The sequence below is a fragment of the Meriones unguiculatus genome, chromosome 6 (genome assembly GCF_030254825.1).
Source record: "Meriones unguiculatus strain TT.TT164.6M chromosome 6, Bangor_MerUng_6.1, whole genome shotgun sequence".
NCBI lineage: Eukaryota > Metazoa > Chordata > Mammalia > Rodentia > Muridae > Meriones > Meriones unguiculatus.
The window spans coordinates 17,257,850-17,278,527 of record NC_083354.1 but is presented as its reverse complement, the minus strand read 5'-3'; the positions used below and the strand labels follow the sequence as shown (position 1 = coordinate 17,278,527).

The 20,678-nt window shown below is 43.4% G+C and overlaps 1 protein-coding gene across 1 annotated transcript; it reads right to left on the bottom strand.

Moving 5' to 3' along the window:
- Positions 1-448: 448 nt before the first annotated feature.
- On the bottom strand, positions 449-8,538 carry Polr2m (RNA polymerase II subunit M). Its single transcript, XM_021645462.2, has 4 exons — positions 8,245-8,538; positions 4,774-5,418; positions 2,782-2,986; positions 449-1,543 (listed from the first exon to the last, which is right to left on the bottom strand). Exons 1-4 carry the CDS (start codon positions 8,355-8,357, stop codon positions 1,403-1,405), a joined length of 1,104 nt encoding a protein of 367 aa, XP_021501137.2. The 5' UTR covers positions 8,358-8,538; the 3' UTR covers positions 449-1,402.
- Positions 8,539-20,678: the final 12,140 nt, after the last annotated feature.

Below are 20,678 nucleotides of genomic sequence, written 5' to 3'. Positions count from 1 at the left end.
TGTGGCTGAGATCTGAAACAATTCAGGAAATGTCTACAAACCGTACACATAAAATGACTGAATAAAAAAAGTAAGTCAAAGTACAAACCCTTGATATTAACGGCCGCTCACAGTGGACTGTGTGACTTCATGCATGATTTCTCCTTTACCAGCCCTCCAGAAATGCTGGTTCCTTCCACAGACAGAGAACATCAATCTATTTTGAAATCATCCACTGGACTTTTAAAGCCACAGGTTCCCTATTGTTCTTACAGCAGCCCTTCCTTAGTAGGAGAGACGTGGAACATGCTTATTACAGCGAGACTCATCCACTATGGAAACAAGCCCTTCCTAGTGTATATGTAACTCACCTATATGCCTTTTCAGTCCAATTTCATGTATGGACATTGCTTTTAAAGAAGTAAAATTCACACAAGTACCAAGAAAATACCAACATTAGCATGAAAAGTTGCTCTGATTGATATTTTATTTCTCCTTTACAAGTTCCACATAATAGACAAAGGGTTTTTTGATAACATATTGTTATCTTTGCTGGAAATGATCATATAATCATTTAAAACAAGACAAATGTATACATACATGAGACTGACGTTTCTGTAGCCTATAAACACCTCCTTGGGTTTAAAAAGGGAAAGAGCAATATACTGACAATTCAACTGTAACTCTTAGAAAAACACCAGTTTCCTTACCAAATATGAGCATTCTGTACAGGGACCTATCATCCAAGACAGCAATGAGCTCAAGCCAGGGGAAGCCAAGAGCAGCTCCCCACACCAGCTCAGAAGACCCTCTCCCATCCAGCACCTCTTTAAAGGGCTCTTTATCCTCATCACAGGAAAACAGCAGTCAGCCCAAAAGAAGACTGGAGAAAACACTTGTCCATTTCTGAGTGTCTCCCACATCCAGTATTTCACATCCAGCATCTCAGGAACGCCATGCAATCATGCGTACCATTCTTAGACTGTTCCCTCCATTTCTTAAGAGTGGGGGGACCAGGCCAGGTCTCCCTACTTCATTTTAGGTGCCTGGGATAACAAAGTATTTCACCAGAAGGGATGTAAGCAATACTATTTGTTATAAGTAAGAGTAAGGGGGGAAAAAAGCAGCTATCTTAAAGAAAAAGTGTGCTCTACCCACACTAAATATCAGACCAATGCACAACATACTGCAAAACTGTAGTACAATACAGTCAAACACATGTTCAAATATTAAACTGTTCAAGCATGTGAAGATCTTCTTCTGAAAGACAAACCAGGCTCTTATTTTGTAGCTAGCTTTGTGTAACTTTAAAAAATGTTGTCCCTCAACAAGGTCTGACACTGATCTTGATACTTGTTAGGAAGTTCGATGTGAGACAGTAGCAGCTCAACAGTCAGCGTTTGAGCTCTCCCAGCGCTCATCTTCAGCACTCATCCGAGGACTGGGCATCATCTTCATCCCTCACTTCTCGGTATCTCCCCGACTCCCCTTCTGGATTGTAGCTCTGCATTTTAATGTTCAGTCTTTCGGCTAGTTTCTGTGCTGCGAGCTTTGCCTGCATCTCCTTTAAAACAATGAACAAAGACCAAGTTACACTTCCACAACTCCCCTACAGTATTTCAACAGCACAAAGAAAAACGAATGTTAACTCCCCGTCTGTGGCAATATAAGAAGCTGAGAGCTGTGTCCTGTCAGGCATGGGGTGATGTCTCTGCGGACGGTCAGCCTGCTGCAGCTGCTAGTGACTTACATTAGCAAGCAAGGTTGCAATCAAATCAGTTTATCTCTCTGCACAAGAAACTGAGAAATCACCTTGGCACTACGGCTATTACCAGACACACTAGGTATGTCACGCACACTGAGTCACCTGCCTGTTAGAAATCACCAAATGTGGTGCTGACGTCTCCCAACGGACAAGACTTTCTTTTCTAGATTAAATCATGTTTCTTTAGGTTTGAAGGTTTGTCTGAGCAAGTTGAAGGCTTAGGGAACACCAAGGCAGAGATCCAGCTAGTTGGACTTTAGAAGACGCAGGCACCTGACTAAAACCCACCTAAGTAATTCAGAGAGAGAGAAGTGTTTTCCAGAAACTCAGTGTTACAATCTAAGCATAAATAATCCTTCCTCTTCTCCCAACGGTCCCCACACTTACTTCACCCATCTGCTAACTTGAACACAAACTTTATCAATAGTATACATTTATAGACAGGGTCTCACCATCTGTAACTTTGGCTGGCCTAGAACCTACTAACATAGCCCAGGCTAGCCTCAAACTCAGAGGTCTACCTACCTTTACCTCCCAACTGCTGGAATTTAAAATGCTAGGATTCAAAGTGTGCACTGCAACATCTGGACAATATACATTTTTTTAAAAAAAGTCTATGCAATTAAACTGATTAAGACCCAAAGTAGAGGAACCTCTGAATAGGCCATCAATTATGGCCTCCTGCCCTTCTGTACTGGCCGCTGTCCTGTAGGAGATGGAACAGAAACCATCACCCCACTCATCTAAGCCAGAGTGAGGTCTTGCCACCAAGAAGCCGCCACACAGGAGAGAAGCAGATGCTGTCCCAGAAGCACCAGGCCGACCCGTTTCCTTCCAATCCTCTCCCCACATCTATTGGTGAATCACTACTGAGGTTTCCTATGGCTCTAGCAACTTCACGACTGACAACTAGTAGCACAAGTCTAAGAGCTCAGCCAACCACATCTCTAGAATCTAATCCTTCTATTCAGGCAAAGTAAATTGACTTCTAAAGCAGCAGCCAACAGAGACAAAAAAACCCAAGACTCCAGAATTACCTCGTAATTCTGCTTCTGCTCTTTCTGCAGGGCCAGTGACTCTTCTATAGAGAGCAGCTGGGCGGGCAGGTGATGGAGCGGAAGGAGGCGTGCTGCTGTGATGTCATCAAGGTGCTGCCTAGCCCTGCGTCGCCGCTCTTCTGAGGAAACAGGAGACTGACCCCTCTGACAATGACTTGGTGAGTCACTCTGTTGTGTGGGTAAGCTGAAAAAGGAAAAGCAGCTATAATCAAACCACAAACAGGCACAAAGCTGGCCTCTAAGCCAGGATCCTACTGCTTGTTCAAGATTAAGAGAAAGCAGGCCTCCATTTCACTGCTGACAGTGGGTACATACACAGACACACACCTCATACTCTGTTCAGAGAACACTTGTAACAGAGCTTGGGCATAAAGGGGAGTAACTATAGTACTGCTTCAGTGGAATACAACACAGACGCTGTCGGACTGAACAGCTTTGGAGGAAAAGGATCTGGAAGTTGAGGGAAAGGGAGGAACTGACAATTCTAGCCCCAGAGATAAGACCCTTTCTCCTTCGAAGAGGACAATAGGGAGACCTAGGAAAGCCCGCGTAGGTCACAGACGGGAGATGGTGCTGTGTATGACAGTGGTCACCATTAACTTCACAGTGGCTCTCAACCTTCCTAAAGCTATGACCCTTTAAGATAGTCCCTCATACTATAGGGACCCACAACCATAAAACTGCTTGTTGCTGTACTTTTCGTAACTACTTTTGCTGTTATGAATCATAATGTAAATACCGGATATGCAGGATATCTAACGTGCGTCCCCTGTGAAAGGGGCTGAGAGCCACTGCTCATCTCACTGCATGCTCAAAGCTCCACTTACCACAAGCCCAATGCCATGTGCCCGTGGTCAGATGCAGCCTCTCCTGGTCTCTTCTGTGCTCAGGCTGCCCTCTCTCTAACACACTAATCCTGGTAGCCCTCACTGCTCATTCCTCACTGTCCCTGTTCCTGGCCACCTTACTCTTTCTGACACACTTCTGGCTTCCTAATGTAATGTCTTAGAAGGGAGACAGACACCGCGCCGCACGGAAGTTGAGATCACCTCATCCAGATGCCTTTATCGAAGGTTAACTTTTCTAGCTAAAAAGTAATGCACTATGACCTGGATTTATAAATGGAACCAAGCACTTAAGGTTAAAATAATAATTGGGCTTAAGCCTCTGCAAGGACAAAGGTGACGGGGGTCTTCTGAAGCTTCAGTTCTCACGTTCCTCCTTTGCGTCTGGCATCTCCTCTATAAAGCCGACAGTTAGCCGCCACTTCCTTGTATCGTTGCCCTAATTGCTACAAACACAATTATTTTCTCCTCAAAAAAACTGTAATTGTTTGGGTGATCTCGGAAACATGGCAAAGAACTCAGAGACAAGATCGCTCCCCCCTCCAATGACATTCTCCCCAAATCTATTTTTAGGTTATATTTTTAAAATAAATCCCTTTATCTCGTCCCTGGAAACTGCTATTATCTAGTTTGGAAACTCTGGGTGTTCCTTTAGATTCCAACCTCTTTGAGGAGCAGAATCTTCACCTCATTGTGCCCCCACAGCTCTGCTGCCTACCTGAGTGAGTACACAGGTTTTTTGTTTGGCTGCGGAATGGCCCATTAGCTCCTGCAATTGCTTCTCTCGGCTAACACAGCAATTGAGGGGGAGCGGCACACCAGCAAATGGTACTGAAAAGTCCCAATACATTTGCCCTCCCACTGTTTGTTAGGAAATACTGGCTAAGTATCCTGAAACACACTACTCCCATCTGCTATTTAAAACCCTTCTAATGTCTCGCCTTCAAAAACTAACATTTTTTTCAAAAGCAGTTCTTCATGTTAGCATACTGGTCTATTTTCACAGCATGATCACTCCAGCCTACAGCTCCTCACGTGATGCTCTCTGAGCTGATAACTCTGTGAACTCTGTACTTGAGCACCACACACCACATTCTCAGGACAAGCCTGTCCCTGTGACACTTACACATTGGTCTTAAACTTATGAGGAGGGGGCACTGGGTTTCTGGCTCGCATTTCTAGCACTTCCATGTAATGAGGCTTCTTGGGAGTCTCGCTCTGGAGTCCTGGAAGGTTGTCAGCACTGGTGTTTTCTTCTGAGGGTTCACTCTGGTCTGTGATTGTGATCTTTTGCAATTTAGTGATAAACAGACTGTCAATGCTGCTGGAAATATCTCCCTCTTGACTTGAAACAGGGCGCTGGGGGAGATGTTCGTTAACTTCAGATGAGGATGGCCTGGCTTTGCTGCTGGGAGCTGGGCCTGTGTTCAGTGTACAGCCAGCCTCTAAAGTCTCTTCATTGCCTTTGTGAGACTGAGTGAGATGTGCAGGTCCCGGAGATGCTGAGGTTGCTTTAGATGATTCAGTGTCTACAGAGGAACATTCAGGAACTAATAATGACGTATCAAGCATCAGGTCAGAATTCTGGGGCTGGTCTATGTCCGTATCGACTCTTGTGGTTGCTTGTTGCCTTAGCTTACAGTCTACACTAACAGGATGAAACAGTTTACTTCTCCCTCCAACCTCTTCACGATCTGCAATGGCAGCTTTCAGTTTGGCAATGGTGTCGGAGATCTTTTTACCTTTGTCGGGCAATTTGCAAATGAATTTTCTGTTGAGTGGAAAAAAGAAACCAATATGTACACATTACAGTCATGTTTTTAAACACAAAAACACAGCCTTTAAAGGAAAAAATGTAATCCTCAAAGAAAAGCTGGCTTTTAAGTTAAAAAAAAAAATCTGATTTTTATCTGACCTAAGACAGGAACCAAACAGATGAAATTAGTCTTATCCCACCCTAATCAAGGGTGTGCTCTGAATGAAAAATTTCATCAGATCAGAATTTCAGGAATAAAAGTTTGTCTTCCTAATCTAAAACTGAAATTCTTTAAACCTGGACATTGACTCCCCCATGGAAAATTGCACACCTGACCCCAGGATGAGTTGCAGTCAAAACCCAAGAACATGGTATAAAATTATCTCCAAGCCACTTATAAGAAATAACTGAAATTCATGGTTAGATATGGGTCTCAACCACACACCCACACCTACTCCAAGCCCTCTAAAAATTAAATTCTGGTCCTAAGCACTTAAAAAAACAGACACTTAGCCTGTACAATAAACAGATGATAAAGACCAGAGGTTTAAAAAATACGGTCTCTGAACCCTAATGGGGCTGAGAAATGGCTTTATTGGGCCAAACGTTTCCCAGAGGTCATGTAATAGGACAGCATCACTATCTTGCAAATGAAGATAGACTTACATGTTGCTTCTGAGATTATTTCTAGAATCAGCATATAAAAACAGGAGCTCAAACAGCCCAGATGCCCCTCAGTGGAGGAATGGATGCACAAATTGTGGTATATCTACACAGTGGAATATTACTCAGCAATAAAAAAAAATAAAAATAAAAAAAACACAGAAACCATGAAATTTGCAGGTAAATGGTGGGATCTGGAAAAGGTCATCCTGAGTGAGCTATCCCAGAAGCAGAAAGATGCACATGGTATATACTCATTCATATAGACATATAACATAGGATAAATCTACTAAAATCTGTACACTTAAAGAAACTAATCAAGAGGGAGGACTCTTGCTAAAACGCTCAATTCCTATCCAGAAAGGCAAAGAGGATGGACATCAGAAGAAGGAGAAAAGAGGGAACAAGTCAGAAGCCTGACACAGAGGACCTCTGAAAGGCTCTGCCCTGCAGACTATCAATGCAGATGCTGAGACTTATGGGCAACCTTTGGGCAAAGTGCAGGGAATCTTATGAAAGAAGTGGGAAACAGTAAGATCTGGAGAGGACAGGAACTCCACAAGGAGAGCAACAGAACCAAAAAATCTGAGCACAGGGGTCTTTCCTGTGACTTGGAGACTGATACTCCAACCAAGGACTATGCATGGAGATAACCTAAGACCCCTGCACAGATGTAGCCCATGGCAGTTCAGTATCCAAGTGGGTTCCATTGTAACCCACAGGAACAGGGACTGTCTGTGACTTGAACTGATTGGTCTGCTCTTTAATTACCTCCCCCTGAGGGGGAAGCAGCATTACCAGGCCAGAGAAGAAGACAATGCAGCCACTCCTGATGAGACCTAATTGACTAGGATCAGAAGGAAGGAAAAGAAAACCTCCCCTATCAGTGGACTTGGGGAGGGGCATGCATGCAGAGGTGGAGGAAGGGAGAGATTGGGATGGGAGGAGGGAAGCACGGGGGGAGGGGGGATACAAAGTGAATAAAGTGTAATTAATAAAGAATTTAAAAAATGTAAAAAAAAGGTTTTTTTATGGAAAAAAGGGCAAATTTCTGTTTATCACTGTTTTCTTATACTTTGAAACTGATACAGTCTGAGTAAAAAAAAAAAAAAACGAACAGGAGCTCTTTGGGATACCCACTAATTCTTAAAAATATCTAAAAATGTCCCAAGACCAAAAGGTTAACAACCCATTCTGAGACGTCAAATCACCTACCCGATTCCAATACTAACTCCTCCCAAGTGGTCACTGGCTCCTTTCACTCAGTGACAGAAATTCCCTTTCTGGTTCTTTCCCTTGGTTATATAACAAACGGAGAAGGGGACTAAACCTCAGGGCCTGTACTCTTCCTGATACCACATTCATTCGCATGTTTTCAGCAGTATTAATACCTTGAGCTTCCTCAACTTTTTCAGCCTTCTCTCTTGAGCCTAGTACCCGTTCCTCAGGGTTTTAATCAGCTGGCTTTTAGTTAACTAGATGCCTGCCATTACTCCCCTCAACTAAATACACCCTAAATAAAAATTAACCTTGAATCCATTCCCTCCTCCCAATTTCCCCATTATCCTTTGTGACTCCCCGGAAATTTCAATTTCAACCACCTGTTAACTGTTACTACATATTTGCTCCTAATTATTCCACCAGTATTTAAGTTTACCCAGTCCCTCGATTCCTTCATAGTTCATCCCCTCCCCCCGCCCTAGCTAAAAATCTCTCCGAAAACATTCTTCTGGTGTCTTCTGCCTCTTATTCTGCCAACCCCGTTCCTCAACAAGCTGCCTTTAAAAATTAGCTATCATCATCTACCCTACTACGGGGGAGCGAAACCTTTCTAGGCCCAATCAGCCACTCTGTGCAGCTCGCTCTCCCCATCTCCTACGGTTCGGCAAAGCGTGCGACTTTCGACTGAGAAGAGGAACCCAACACGTTCTGCTCAGGGGATTTGGTACAGCTGCATTGGGAACATGGAACCGAGCACGCGCGGCGGCTAGCGAAGCCGGGCAGCATGGAGCCATGCAGCGCGCAGGAGCGGGCCTGGCCAGGAGGCCCGATCACGCAAGGTCACCTTCGCGCGAAAGGCCGCGGCGGGGAGCGAGAGGCCTGTCCCGGACCCCCACTGTCGAGAGCCTGGCTCCCTGAGCCCTATCCCGGATCCGCGACCCCCGGGCCACCGCTTACTCGTTGCGCAAAAGTCTCTCCTGGCGCCTCAACCTCTCCCGCAGCTCCGCCGAACTCCGCTGCCCCAAGTCCTCGGGAGCTGGGGGCTCGAAGCCGCGGGGCAGCGAGCACATTGTGCACGGGCTGCGGCTGGCGCGGCGGGCAGGGCTCCCCGGCGGGGCCCACGGCGGGCGCAGGCTCCGCGGCCGGCGGCGACTCTGGCGCGCGAGCGGGAGTCGCCATTTTCCCGGAAGAGCAAGGCTTCTTCGAGCCGAAGGGAGCTTTATTGAAATGCCGGAAACGGACAGGGCCAGAGGCAGGGGGCGCCCGAGGAAGCGCGCAGGGGCGGAAGTTACATCAGCGCAGAGGTGCCCGAGTTTGGCGGGCTTTTTCTGGATGTGAGTCCTTCTCGGGCTTTTCGGCTGCGCTTTAAGAAAGTATAGGACATCCAGGCCAGAGACTGTTTGACTCACTTATAATAAATAAGACATGGCAGAAGTAGTAGACTGTCAAACATTTTACGCTGATTCTCGATCGAACAATAATCACAGTGAAAGTAAATGACCGGGCTGTAAAGTGCATATTGATTTTACAGAGGACCAGAGTTTGGGTACCAGCACCCCTGTAGGGTAGCTCACAAAGGCCTTTAACTGCAACTCCTGGGCATCTCATGGACTCTTGCTTCTGCAGGCATCTGTGCCTGTGAACACATGTACCACACACACAAAGAATTTAAACAGGAATGGAGAGGTGGCTCAGAGGTTTAGAGCACTGGCTGCTCTTCCAGAGGTCCTGAGTTCAATTCCCAGCAACCACATGGTGGTTCATAACCATCTATACTGAGATCTGGCGCCCTCTTCTGGTGTGAAGATAAAACACTGTAAGTAATAAACAGATCTTTTAAAAAATTATAATAAAACAAATCATCAAAAATTGACCAATAGAATTAGCTAAAATGCATATTAGAAACTTAGTATGACCAGGTGCGGGGGTGCATGCCTTTTAATCTCAGCACTTAGGAGGCAGAGTCAGGCTGACTCTGTGAGTACAAGGCCTTATCTACATAGTGAGTCTGAGGCCAGTCAAGGCTATATAGTGAGATCCTGTCTCAAAACCAGATTTGACTATTTGGACAAGTCAGAATATCAGGAATTAGAAAGACATTGTTTACTGTTGGAAAAAAAAATGAAGAGCAACTGAGATTCTCATGGGAGGGATTTTAAAGAGAGGGCCAGGGGGTGCAAAATAGTATAAACTCTTTGGAAAAGAGTTTGACAGTTTCTGCGTCTGGCTTTGTTAATGCTTAGTGTACTTATCTCGAGGTTCATCTACGCCACTGTTCCTCTGTATTGCTAAGAAGTATTGCACTGTGGAAGTTTGTTTATACTGAAGAATAGTTTCGTTTTCAATTATTAATGATCACAAATCAAGTCATTGTCAGCATTTTTGTATAGGTGTTCATGTCAACATAAACTCATTTCTCCTAAGAGAAGGCTTATTAGGCCATATTATCAAAGGGAACAGGAAGAAAGAACTGCTCCACTCTGTAGCCTTCAGAAGTCTGAGATGTTCCCCTAATCTTTTGGGGACTTAACACAGGCCAAACCAAAGGTTTGTAGCTTTAATGCATATATATATATATTCAGGATATATATATATATATATATATATATATATATATTCAGGACTAGCAGAGTAGGACTCTAATAAAATATTTTAATATAGGCTTAATTTCAAAGTGTTAAGAGACAGAGAGGTACTCACATGAAATGTATGGCATACCCAGATGTGGACATCAGATTCTCAAGGGAGGGTTGTACTTCAATTGTTCTTACAATAATAATACTTGATGGGCTTTGAAGCAATTATTTTCAAACACTGCTAAGAAATCTAAAAGAGTCCATAGAGTGTGGCTCCTGACCATTAGGTCTCAGGAAGCCCATATATCCAGAAATGAACTCAAATGAATCAATCTGGACTATGTAAGGATTCCTGGTGGCTAGATAAAAACCAACATGCTTCAAGAACTTGTGAGATGGCTTTACCATCTTCAGAAGTAGTACCGCTCTATAGCTACCCATCCTGCTTATAACCCACGTAATTTGTCCACTCCACACTTCTCTCTTGCTCTCTCAGTATGCCCTAGCTCTTGCTCTTTCCATTACTCTCTTCCCCTCTCCTGCATCCCTAACCCTGGACATGTCCAGTCTGCTTTTTCTCTCTGCTCTGAATTCTTCCAGGTGCCTGCCTCTGGATAGTTTCTCTCTGTTATTCACAATATAATTAAAATAGAAAAACCTTGTCCCTAATAATGGAGCAGTCATGTTGGCAATCCTTATTGTGCTCCCTCACATACGCTGACAAGATTATAACTAATAAGGTAAAAATATAGATCAGAGGGATGCAGGAAGGTAGAACACCTTCACTGCAAACAGAGTTAACTGCCTTGCTTGAGATTCCCAGAAAATGTCTAGGGAAGGAATAAGGACTTGCTCAAGGTGGACACAGCCAGGACTTAAGCCTGATTCGCTGCTATTTTAACATAGAGTCTCTCTATGTGAAAGGCCGGCAGCCTTTGCAGCAGATGTGCTAGAGTTCCTGCTTCCCAGCTGGTAAGAGACTTCAGCCAGACTCTGGGGTGAGGGGACCCTGTTCCTTCCTGCATCCCCCTAGTTTTCCCCATTTTTCTATCCTGCCTCAATATGGGGTAAATGAATGTTTAACTTCTTAAGACGCCGTGGGATAAGTGAATGTTTAACTTCTGAGAAGCCGCCAAACTGTTTACAAAGTGTCCCTATCATTTTTCACTCCACAGGCAATGTCTACAAGCTCCAGTTGTTCCAGATCTTCCTCACCCGTTTATTTTTGTTTCATTTTGCTTGTAAAATTTTAGCCACTAGCCCTCTGCCCAAGTGCCCTGGCTTGGCCACACTTAAGAAATATCACAGAACTTGCATTAAACATTTTTACTGTGTTGTGATAGTTAATATTTTCAACTTAACAGGCTTGACACAAACTTCTGAGCATGTTTGTGAGGGAGTTTTTAGATTGGGTTAAATGGAGTGGAAAGACCCATTTTAACTGTGGGCAGCACGTCACATAGGCTGGGGTCTAGGGCTGAATGAAAAAGAGAAGCTAACCTTCTCTTGAATTTGCTGCTGTCAGGAAAATCATATCATGGAAAATATTCTCTCCAGGAACAATTGGCATAATCCATGAAGACTGAGGGGATCATAGGAATAGAAGATGAACTCAAAGTTGGCAAGGGTCATTAAGAAGTATGAAGCAAATTCAATTTTTTTTTCTGTGATTTACTTGATTTTTCCCACCAAAGTTTCCAATGGGAGTAGAACATACTGAATTGTCAAAAAAAACCCAAACATCAGCTGTACCTAATGAAAAACAGTGACTTTTGAACAATGGCTGCTATCCACACACCACTTCAACCAAACCTCCTTTGTCAGTCAGTACCCCAAGTTGCCTCCTCCACATCTGTGGGGGCCAAGCTCATTATGACTCTTCTGTCAACAGGCCACTCTCACCCTCTTCCCTGTCATAGCCTCACAAATATATAGAAGAGAGAGTAAGGGAAGGAGCAGAGAACTAGAACTGAAACATGAAGAAAACAGAGAAGGAAAGAAAAAGATACAAGAAAATAAAGACAAGGGAATGACTGAATAAGAACACATGCTTTATTTTAGAAAAGACCTCTCAGGGGCATCTCTAGTGAGAGATCTAGAGAGTTGGTTGTCTACTTATAGCCTGGGTAGTCATGGGGCAGAGAAGGAGAAAGCAGGAAAGAGAACAAGGAGGAAACAGAAGGGACAAGGAGTGGATGAAAGAGTGAAAGAAAAGGAGAGCATGCTTCTTCCTAAAGTATGAAGATGTTATTGTCAATATAAAGGAGAAAACAGGCAGAGGTTAGAGCCCAGGCCAGCACACTGAACTGGGCCATGAGAAGAGATGGGGAAGAAAAGCAAAAGAGGAGCCCCTGATCAAAGAGGCAGCCCAGGCCAAGAGACAAAGAGAATGGTGTAGCCAATGTAACGCTGAGTTAATATAGGGGATCAGGCTGGGAAAGGGAGGCATCCAGGTCCTGGCAGGGAGAGATTTGGGGTAGGGGGTGGGGTGTGATATGCTGAGTGAGACTTGTTCTGGGTTTGAGATCTAGAAATCTGATGGAACAGATATAGATTAGGAACAGAAGGTAAAGTTAGGGAGTTTAGGAAAAAATTTGGGGGCATATATTTGAAACTTCCAGGCCCATGGTCCTGGTATTTGGGAGAGAAGAGTCCCAAGACCAGGGAGGAAAAATCTATTTCACCCTCAAGAATAGGCTGTTGGGGTCCTTATGAGTAACTTCTCTGTAGTCTGTTTGTCCTGCCAGAGGTAGATCCAGCTGACTTCCTGGAGCTTAATATTTCTTTTAAGTTTACAAAAAGAGATAAAAAATTTTAGAGATCTTAGCATTACCACTGTTTATAATGTGTACTTAAATCCACATTGTAGAAACATCAGGAAACTGATGCCTTTGAGTCATAGCTTAAGGACCCAAAAGAGATTCCAAGCTAAAGCATCAACACTCTTTCCAGGGGGCTGGATATATAGATTGAACAAAGGTGTTTTTGTTAGCGAGATTGAGAAGCGCTTTTAAGTATACACTTAGAAGACAACTAAAGGAATTTAAAAATTTGAGCTTGTGTTATCAGAACTCTGAAACTCTGAGCTTTTGAAGTCTTAGTATAACAATAGTCTGGAGAGGGGGAAAAACCCTCTGAAACATTTGAAACCTGTTTTGTGAATTTTATCTCTGTCGGCAAGGTAGATTCTGTCTTTCTTAGCTGGATTCTTAGTAGCTCTAGAAAAAGGGTGGCTCAATTCTACATATGAAATGAACAGAGAAGGCAGCTGCAGCCTTGGGGAAGGAGGTGGTAGGTTTGTTGTTGTTAAACTGACAAAGCCACAGTTAGCCTAGCCATCCATGCTATCAGAGCTCTAAGAAGGATGAACTGTAGCAGGAAGTATAATCCAAATGGCTTCTGTATCGATTAAAATGACAGAGACTTACTGCTACCTGGGTGGTTACCCTAGGTTTCTGTGGCCTTGATGGCTTCACTGGGGCAGTGGTTGGTTTTGGCTGTCATACAGGACAGCATAAAATCTTTACCTGTTGCACAAGACAGCATCAGCCTTTGGCTACCAGACCCAGAAGGTTTGAGAGAGTTTCCTGTGGAGATGAAACCTGGGGAAACTGACCTCACTTTGACAAGGCAAAGTATGGCAGCCACTCCAATAGTGTCCACAGTTTGGGCCATGCCCTGGCAGTAGACAAGGCATAGGGCAGTTTTTCCCAGGGTTACTAGTACGACAATCCAAGTTGAGTCATCAGTGTCCCATCTGCCATCTTCAGAGACCTTAGGGTTGACTCTAGGAGCCAACATACCTGTCTATCATGGGAAGTTTTCCTCATTAAACACTTTAAATGTCATATTCAGCAAATCTCTGTAGAATTTGAGGGCCATATCTATTAAGTATACCTGAGTTAAATAAACTTTACTTGTTAGGCTTAACCTTGAAAACACAGGAGGCTAAATAAAGCTTGTCTCTGTAAGTGAATTACATAACAGTTTATAAGTTAGTAGCTTTATAATATTAGGATTTTACAGCTTTATCCCTGCTAAGTTTGAACCTTAAAAACTTAAGTTGAAAATTTTAATTAAAGATCCTTTAGCATCAAAATAAAATTTTAAATCATAAATGCAGTCCATAGGAAGACTGCGAACTTTAATTTTCTGATTCTTATGTTGTTTCTTATCTTAAATTTCTAGAAGCCTGGTATCAAATACAGTTGGCAAAGACATAAGTAGTTAGACACATCTCTAAGTCAGCCTTTGATAATTTGAGTAGACCTTTACAACCTTAGAAATTTATAAACCTTGATTATATTTAATCATCCTAATCTATTCTGGAGGCATGCTGTTGTCTTAGTCTAAATGGAAAATACAATGATAAGCAGAGAGCTCAGCAGAACAAAAAAGTTTTATAATTGTTGCTTAATGTCACATGGTCATCTAAATCAAGGTGGTAGTAAAGTCACATGGCATGTACCCTTAACTTAGTAAATGGCTGGCAGCCACATGGTTCCTTCCATCTTGATGATATCATCAGCCAAAATGGAGGGAAGTCACATGATTGTTATTTTAAAACATCTATTTTCCTAAATAAGGGTTGACTCCAAGTTACATACATAGTATATTCTAAATAAAAGTTGAATCACATATATCATATGTTGTAGCAAATTTAAATTGCCTATGTATAGGTTTTTAATTATAAAACTTGTGTTAAAAGTTTTAAGCCAGATTCTGTAACAGATTTTACAGATTCTTTAACCGCACCCAATGAACTTAAAAATCCTGTGATAAAGACTGTTCAAATAATTGTCTTAAACAGTTTCTTGAGACCAAAGTACAAAGAAATTGTAGAGACAAAAAATTTTCAGGAATGGAAAATGGAAAAATCTTAGCAATAAGAGACTTTGACATCATTTGCTTGCATGGTGACAGAAATTGTTACAATCTGTGAGAATTTGGAACTCGGAGTGTGCCATCTTTGGCCATTGAGCTGTACTGAAGCCAAGCCATTTGCAGTAAGACAGTGAGGCTGTAATAAATCTCTGAGTCTGAGGAAGGGATTGAGTCTGAGAGAAGAGGAAGAAGGGACAAGAAATGAACTCTACCACAGGGAGGGTTCCAATTCCCTCCAAAAGGGAGCTGAGAGACAGAACAGTATAGCTGTGAGGGAGAAACAAGCAGGAACTCCACCTGTGGGAAGTTGCTCTCCCATAGAGGCCATGAGGACATGGGGAAGCCACATGCTTAGCAAGTGGAGAGTTACTTACTAAGGTGGTGGGTCCCAGAGGACAGAGTAGGATCCAGGAGCCAGAGAGCCAGAGAGATGCCCAGGTGAAGGGCACGCTGGAGAGTGTAGTAGGCTCCAGGAGCCGGAGAAAAGATACTTACCATGAAGCTGAGGAGAAACGAGTGGGTAGAGCAGAGAGAGGTGAGAAGTGGCTGGAGAGGCAGACTCCAGGATTTGGAATCAGATATGGTGGGTGGGAAAAGCCCAGCAGAAACCAACGATCCAAACACACCTTAGGAGAGTTAAAACAGCAACTTGGTTCAGGGAGGCTAAGTGCCCTGGAAGAGAGCTCATTTATGTCACTCCTACGGTCTCAGCACCAGATAATGAAGAAAAATGAAAAAAATGAAATACTTCTTGGAGTATAGAGTAGATTTTTATTGTGGATATAATGGAAAAAGTAGGGAGAGGGAAGAGGCCAGGCTGAACACAGCTAGCAGAGGAAACCAGACTGTGAGAAGCCACCGACCAAGAAAGGCAGTCAGGGCCGAGGGACCAAAAGATCAGTGTAGCCAAAATGTCTGAGTTACATAGCTGCGGTAAGGGAAGCGGAAGCCCAGCCCCTGGGAGGGAGAACTTCAGGGTAGGGGGCAGGGTGAGAAGTGCTGAGTGAGACTTGTCCTGGGTTTGAGACCTGACAAGGAGAAAGAAGAGAGGAGATGTTTTGGGGCCTGGGTGGCCATTGCTAGGGTAACTAGAGAAATAAGGTGAGCTGAAGAATGTCAGGTGATTGATAAACTCTCTCTCTCTCTCGTGGTCAGGCACTGGGATCAATACAGTGGGAAGGAAAAAAAGAATCTAGAAAAACAAGCTATTTTTATAAGAATCAAATTAGTTTGGCGGATTGTTATTATTTAACTAAAACGGAGGCATTTTAGAAAATGGCATGGCCCTGGCTAACAGGAGACAAAGCAGCAGAAGGCAGAAGAGCAGTAACAAAGATTAGGAATGGAGAGCACCGTAGGTCCAAAGGAATTCAGATAGAGTCATTTTTGATCCGGCTCAAATCCAAAACTTCTACAAAATGTCACCCCTAGCCCCCAGCTAATTTCCTTGAGATCTAGGACACTGAGCTGCTTTGCTGAGCTACCCCAGGGTTTGAGTTGTAAAGAGTAGGCACTCCACGAAGAAAGTAAATCCTTGCATTAGTTATCCAAACTGTCTGAGATGTGGGACTGAATGCTCAGCTCTTATCTCCCTTTTTATCAGCAAATAGTAATTTAAAGCCATCTGCTGGGTTATGGTTCCTGGGTGGCAGCCTACAGTCTATTAAAATTAATCCTGACAGAAGTCCCTCCTTGCTTTCTTCAGGCCCATCCAGGCCCAAGTTTACGGCCAAGATGAACAGCCCACCCATCCCAGAGGGTCTAGGAGAGGAAGCACATTAAAATGTCTGCCCAAGTCTTTGTTTGCTCAGCTGCTTGGACAAACCAGAACTGGGGGAAATGGGATTAATTAAGGGGCAGTTGCCCATAGGGGGAAAATATAAGGACTCTAGTGAGAAAAATCTTCGACCAAGTAAGTTTCAAGTCGGAGGAAAGGACTCCTTTTCTCTTCAGAACTGTGCGTGGTTGAATGCTGTTCAGTGAGGACTTGTTCATCCCGGCCCACCAGTGTGCTTTAGGAGCTGGACAGTGGGGGAAGGATTGCCAAATTAAGGCTCTTTGAATTTTCATTTAATTTTACTTTTTAATCAGAAAGTCTAAGGACGATTCTTAGCTTTAAAAACATGGCCATTTATGGACACTAAATGGTAAGATTTTTTTTTCTATGAATAAACTCATTAACCAGAAATAAGAATATCCTGGAACACATCCGTGCCCTTATCTTTGGTACAAACTGTAGAGGCATTCTAGCTCTGTCCCCAGCTTTTCCTTCAAGTCAGAGAGTCTTAGGGGAGATCTCAAATGCCTTCTTCCTTTGTTGTATTTTATTCCCTTTGACACATTGGCTGAAATTTTACCAATAAAAAGACAATTTGCTTAACAAAGATTTTTCTCTTGAGGGCTTACATCCTTCTGGAACCTCTGTGGGCTGTCAGTCATCTGCATCGGAACACGTGTTAGTTCCAAGTGGTCTGCTCCTAAAAGCTCAGCTGATGATGGGCATCAGTTGAGATGTCAGCCTCCAGAGCGGAACTTAACAGGAAAGGAGAGCAATGCAGAAGAGTTTAGACCCTGTGAGGAGGACACATCAGAGAGGGCATCCCAGAGTTTAGGGGAGCAGGATAAGAGCCTCAGGGGTTCTTATCTTGAGGAATGGGGAGCAGCAGGCAAAGAGAAGTAGGAAGACAGTGAAGACCATGCTTTGTTTAGGAGTCATTCAAGCTGCTTGCTGCTTGAATGCACGGAGGACCCTTATGTGTAAAGATCCTCATTGAGTGCGGTTTTTGTCGTTGTTTTTCTAGTACATAGATGTCCTATGTACTAAAGAAAAGATCATAAATCTGGCAAAAAAATTTATTTTAGGGTGGAGAGATGGCTCAGTATTTAAAAGCACTGGCTGCTCCTTCAGAGGACCCAGTTCACTTTCCAATGCTCATAATGCCATCTTCTGGCCTCTCTGGGCACCAGGCTTGCACATACATGCATACATGTAGGCAAAACACTCATACACATAAACTAAAAATAAACAAACCTTAAAGGAGTATTTAAATAACAGAATAGGATCATATGAACTATACTGGTCTAAGAGTGGTAGTTTGCCAAGTCTCCATGGCAAGAAATTTCAGCCTTCCTCCCAGGTTTCACAGGGAGACTGTGGTCCCTTTAGTGACTGGAAATATATGAGTTTTCATTATGGTCACATCTATCACTCTTTTAAAAATATTTATTTTATTTTTAATTACATGTACATGTATGGCATATGAACGTGTTGGAATTGCCCAAGAAATCCAGGAGAGGGTGTTGGATCCCCTGGAGCCAGAGTTACAAGTTTTTAAGCCACTGACATGGATGCTGGGACCTGAGCTTGCGTTCTCTGCAATAGCAGTCAGCACACATTCCTAACCACTGAGCCACCTTTCCTGCCCACAGCCATTACTCTCTGGATGGAGATCAGAGGCCAGTGAAATGAAGAAACTGGTGCTCTATAGCCTAGCACAGGAGAAAACTGACCACTCTATCCTCTCGCCAGCCCTGGCCAGAATCCTGTTTGGTCACTTTTACATGAAAAAGAAAAGCTCTGAACCATGCCAACCAAGGGCTGAAAAAGAGGAGGGGGAGTATGGGCTGCCTATGAAGTATACAGTCAGGAGAATTGTTCAGAAAAGAAAAACAGAAGAAAGAACAGCAACAACAGAAATCCCCCAAATGAGAGAAACATGACACAAGGTAATCCAGATAGGAAAGTAAAGTCAATCTTGAGAAAATGAGTCAATCTCAGGCCAGGAAGATGACTCAGTGTGTGAAGACCCTTGAGTATAAGCCTGGTGACCTGAGTTTAATCCCTGGGACCCACATATAGGTGGAATGAGAGAAGCAATTCCACAGTAGTCCTCTGATACTGATACACAGACAGACAAACACACAGATACACACACACATACTAACAAGAAAAAAATAATCTACAGCTAGGACTTCAGGGGAAACGGTTTGTATACCATTCCCTGGTGCTAACCCTCAGCTTCCTCCCTAAGAGGAGGATGCGGGGGCCATGCTCCAGCTCACCTCTCAGTGCTCAAACTGTGTAATTCTAAGATGGCTGATGTTACAATACATTCTTTGGCAACATCTGCATCTATTTAAGCTCATAAATGTAGAGAAGAAATACTTGGTATGTTTTAAAACCAGGAAGCAGGTATCTCCTTTAAATAAACACTCCTCCAGCGTTGATGAAGTTCCAGGTCTATCAGCTCTGTCCCACTCCCAACGTCTTCCGTATCTTATGGGACTGGATAATGTTTTCCATCACCTAGAATTCTTGAGCGTAATTTAATTTCCGTATCTAGTGGATGACAGCTTTGAGTACTTTAAGATTATTTATAGGGTTAAAAAAATTCTAAATTTGTCAAAATAGCAGAAGACAAGTAAATTATAATAAATGGTGTGGGAGGGATGCCACTTTGAAAGGGCTGGAGAGGTCATTTGGAAGGAATAAACAGTTTCTTGATAAGAAAGGAAACCGTTCATGTGAGCCAAGGGTTGCAAATTGTGCTTCTCTGGACACATTCATTCTTCAGATGAAAGCACAGTGTTGTATAAAGTTAAGAGTTGGAGAGATTGCTCAGTGGTTATTGAATGTGTACCATTTGAAAGAAAAAGTATTGGCTCAGGATCCCCAAGACCAAGTTCTCAGCGCAAAGCAGATTTATTTGCCCCAGAGGGACAGAGGGCAAGGAATAAGAGACAAAGACAGGAGACAGAGGATGAGAGAGAAAGGGAAGGGAACAAGGGGGAGGGAGGAAAGGTATTTATTGCTGGGGGACCAAGAACTGCCTGTGGACAGAGAGGAGACAGATGTGGCACATAGGAAAATGGCGGCTTTTATAGGCACAAGGGGAAACCCCGTGTTAGGATGAGGTATTTAATTTTCGAAACTTTTTATTGATTCTTTGTGAATTTCACATCATGCATCCCAATTCCATTTATCTTTGCATCCCTTCATATCCACCCTCTGCCCTTGCAAACCCCTCCCCAAAGAAAATAAAAATAAAAACCATAAAAATAAAACCGAACCAAACCACCACCACTACCAACAACAAACGTCTCATTGTGGAAGCTGTAGTGAGCGTACACAGCGCCACAGTATACCCTTCTGTCCACACATCTTGACTTGGAAATGTTCATTTGAGAGAGAGAGAGAGAGAGAGAGAGAGAGAGAGAGAGAGAGAGAGAGAACCTGTGTATCATGACATGAGTGTGGATACCAAAGAACAGCTTTTGGTTTTCCTCTTCCACAAGAGCAGGGTCTCTTGTTGCTGCTCCAAGCTAGTCAGTCTGTGCTAGCTAGCCTGCAAGCCTCAGGTAACTGACATAGTCGCCTTCCTGAGATTGCATATTTTTATGTATACCACAGAATGGGTCATTTGCAAGGATTCTTTTAAAAATGAGATTATTTATCAATATTACCGGGGGATATACATGCCACAGTATGTGTGTGGAGGTCAGAAGGCAACTTTGTGCTATAAGTTCTCTACTTCAGTCTTTACCTGGTCCTGAGGTTGAATTCAGTTTGTTAGGCTTGTGAGGCAAGCTTGTCTACCTGCTGAGCTCTTATTGGCCCAGTGATAGTTTTAAAACACAAAAGCTTTATAAAACTTTGAGAGTTTTGAGGCAAAGATCACTTTGCTGTAACGACTATAAATATGGTGCTGATAATCTAGAAGTTTCCGTGATACTCCAGCCTCTCAGAAAAGAAGACGGTTTACGTATGTCCCAGTATAGATGCTCACAGGATTCACAGGTGAGCTGGCCCCAAGGCATGAGAGCCGGAGATCTGCCCTGCCCCTCATCTGCCATGTGAAAGCATGCATGAGGGAGAGATGCCTCCCCCTTGCCCCTCAACATCTGCAGCAGGCGAGAGAGCTGATCCCCTCA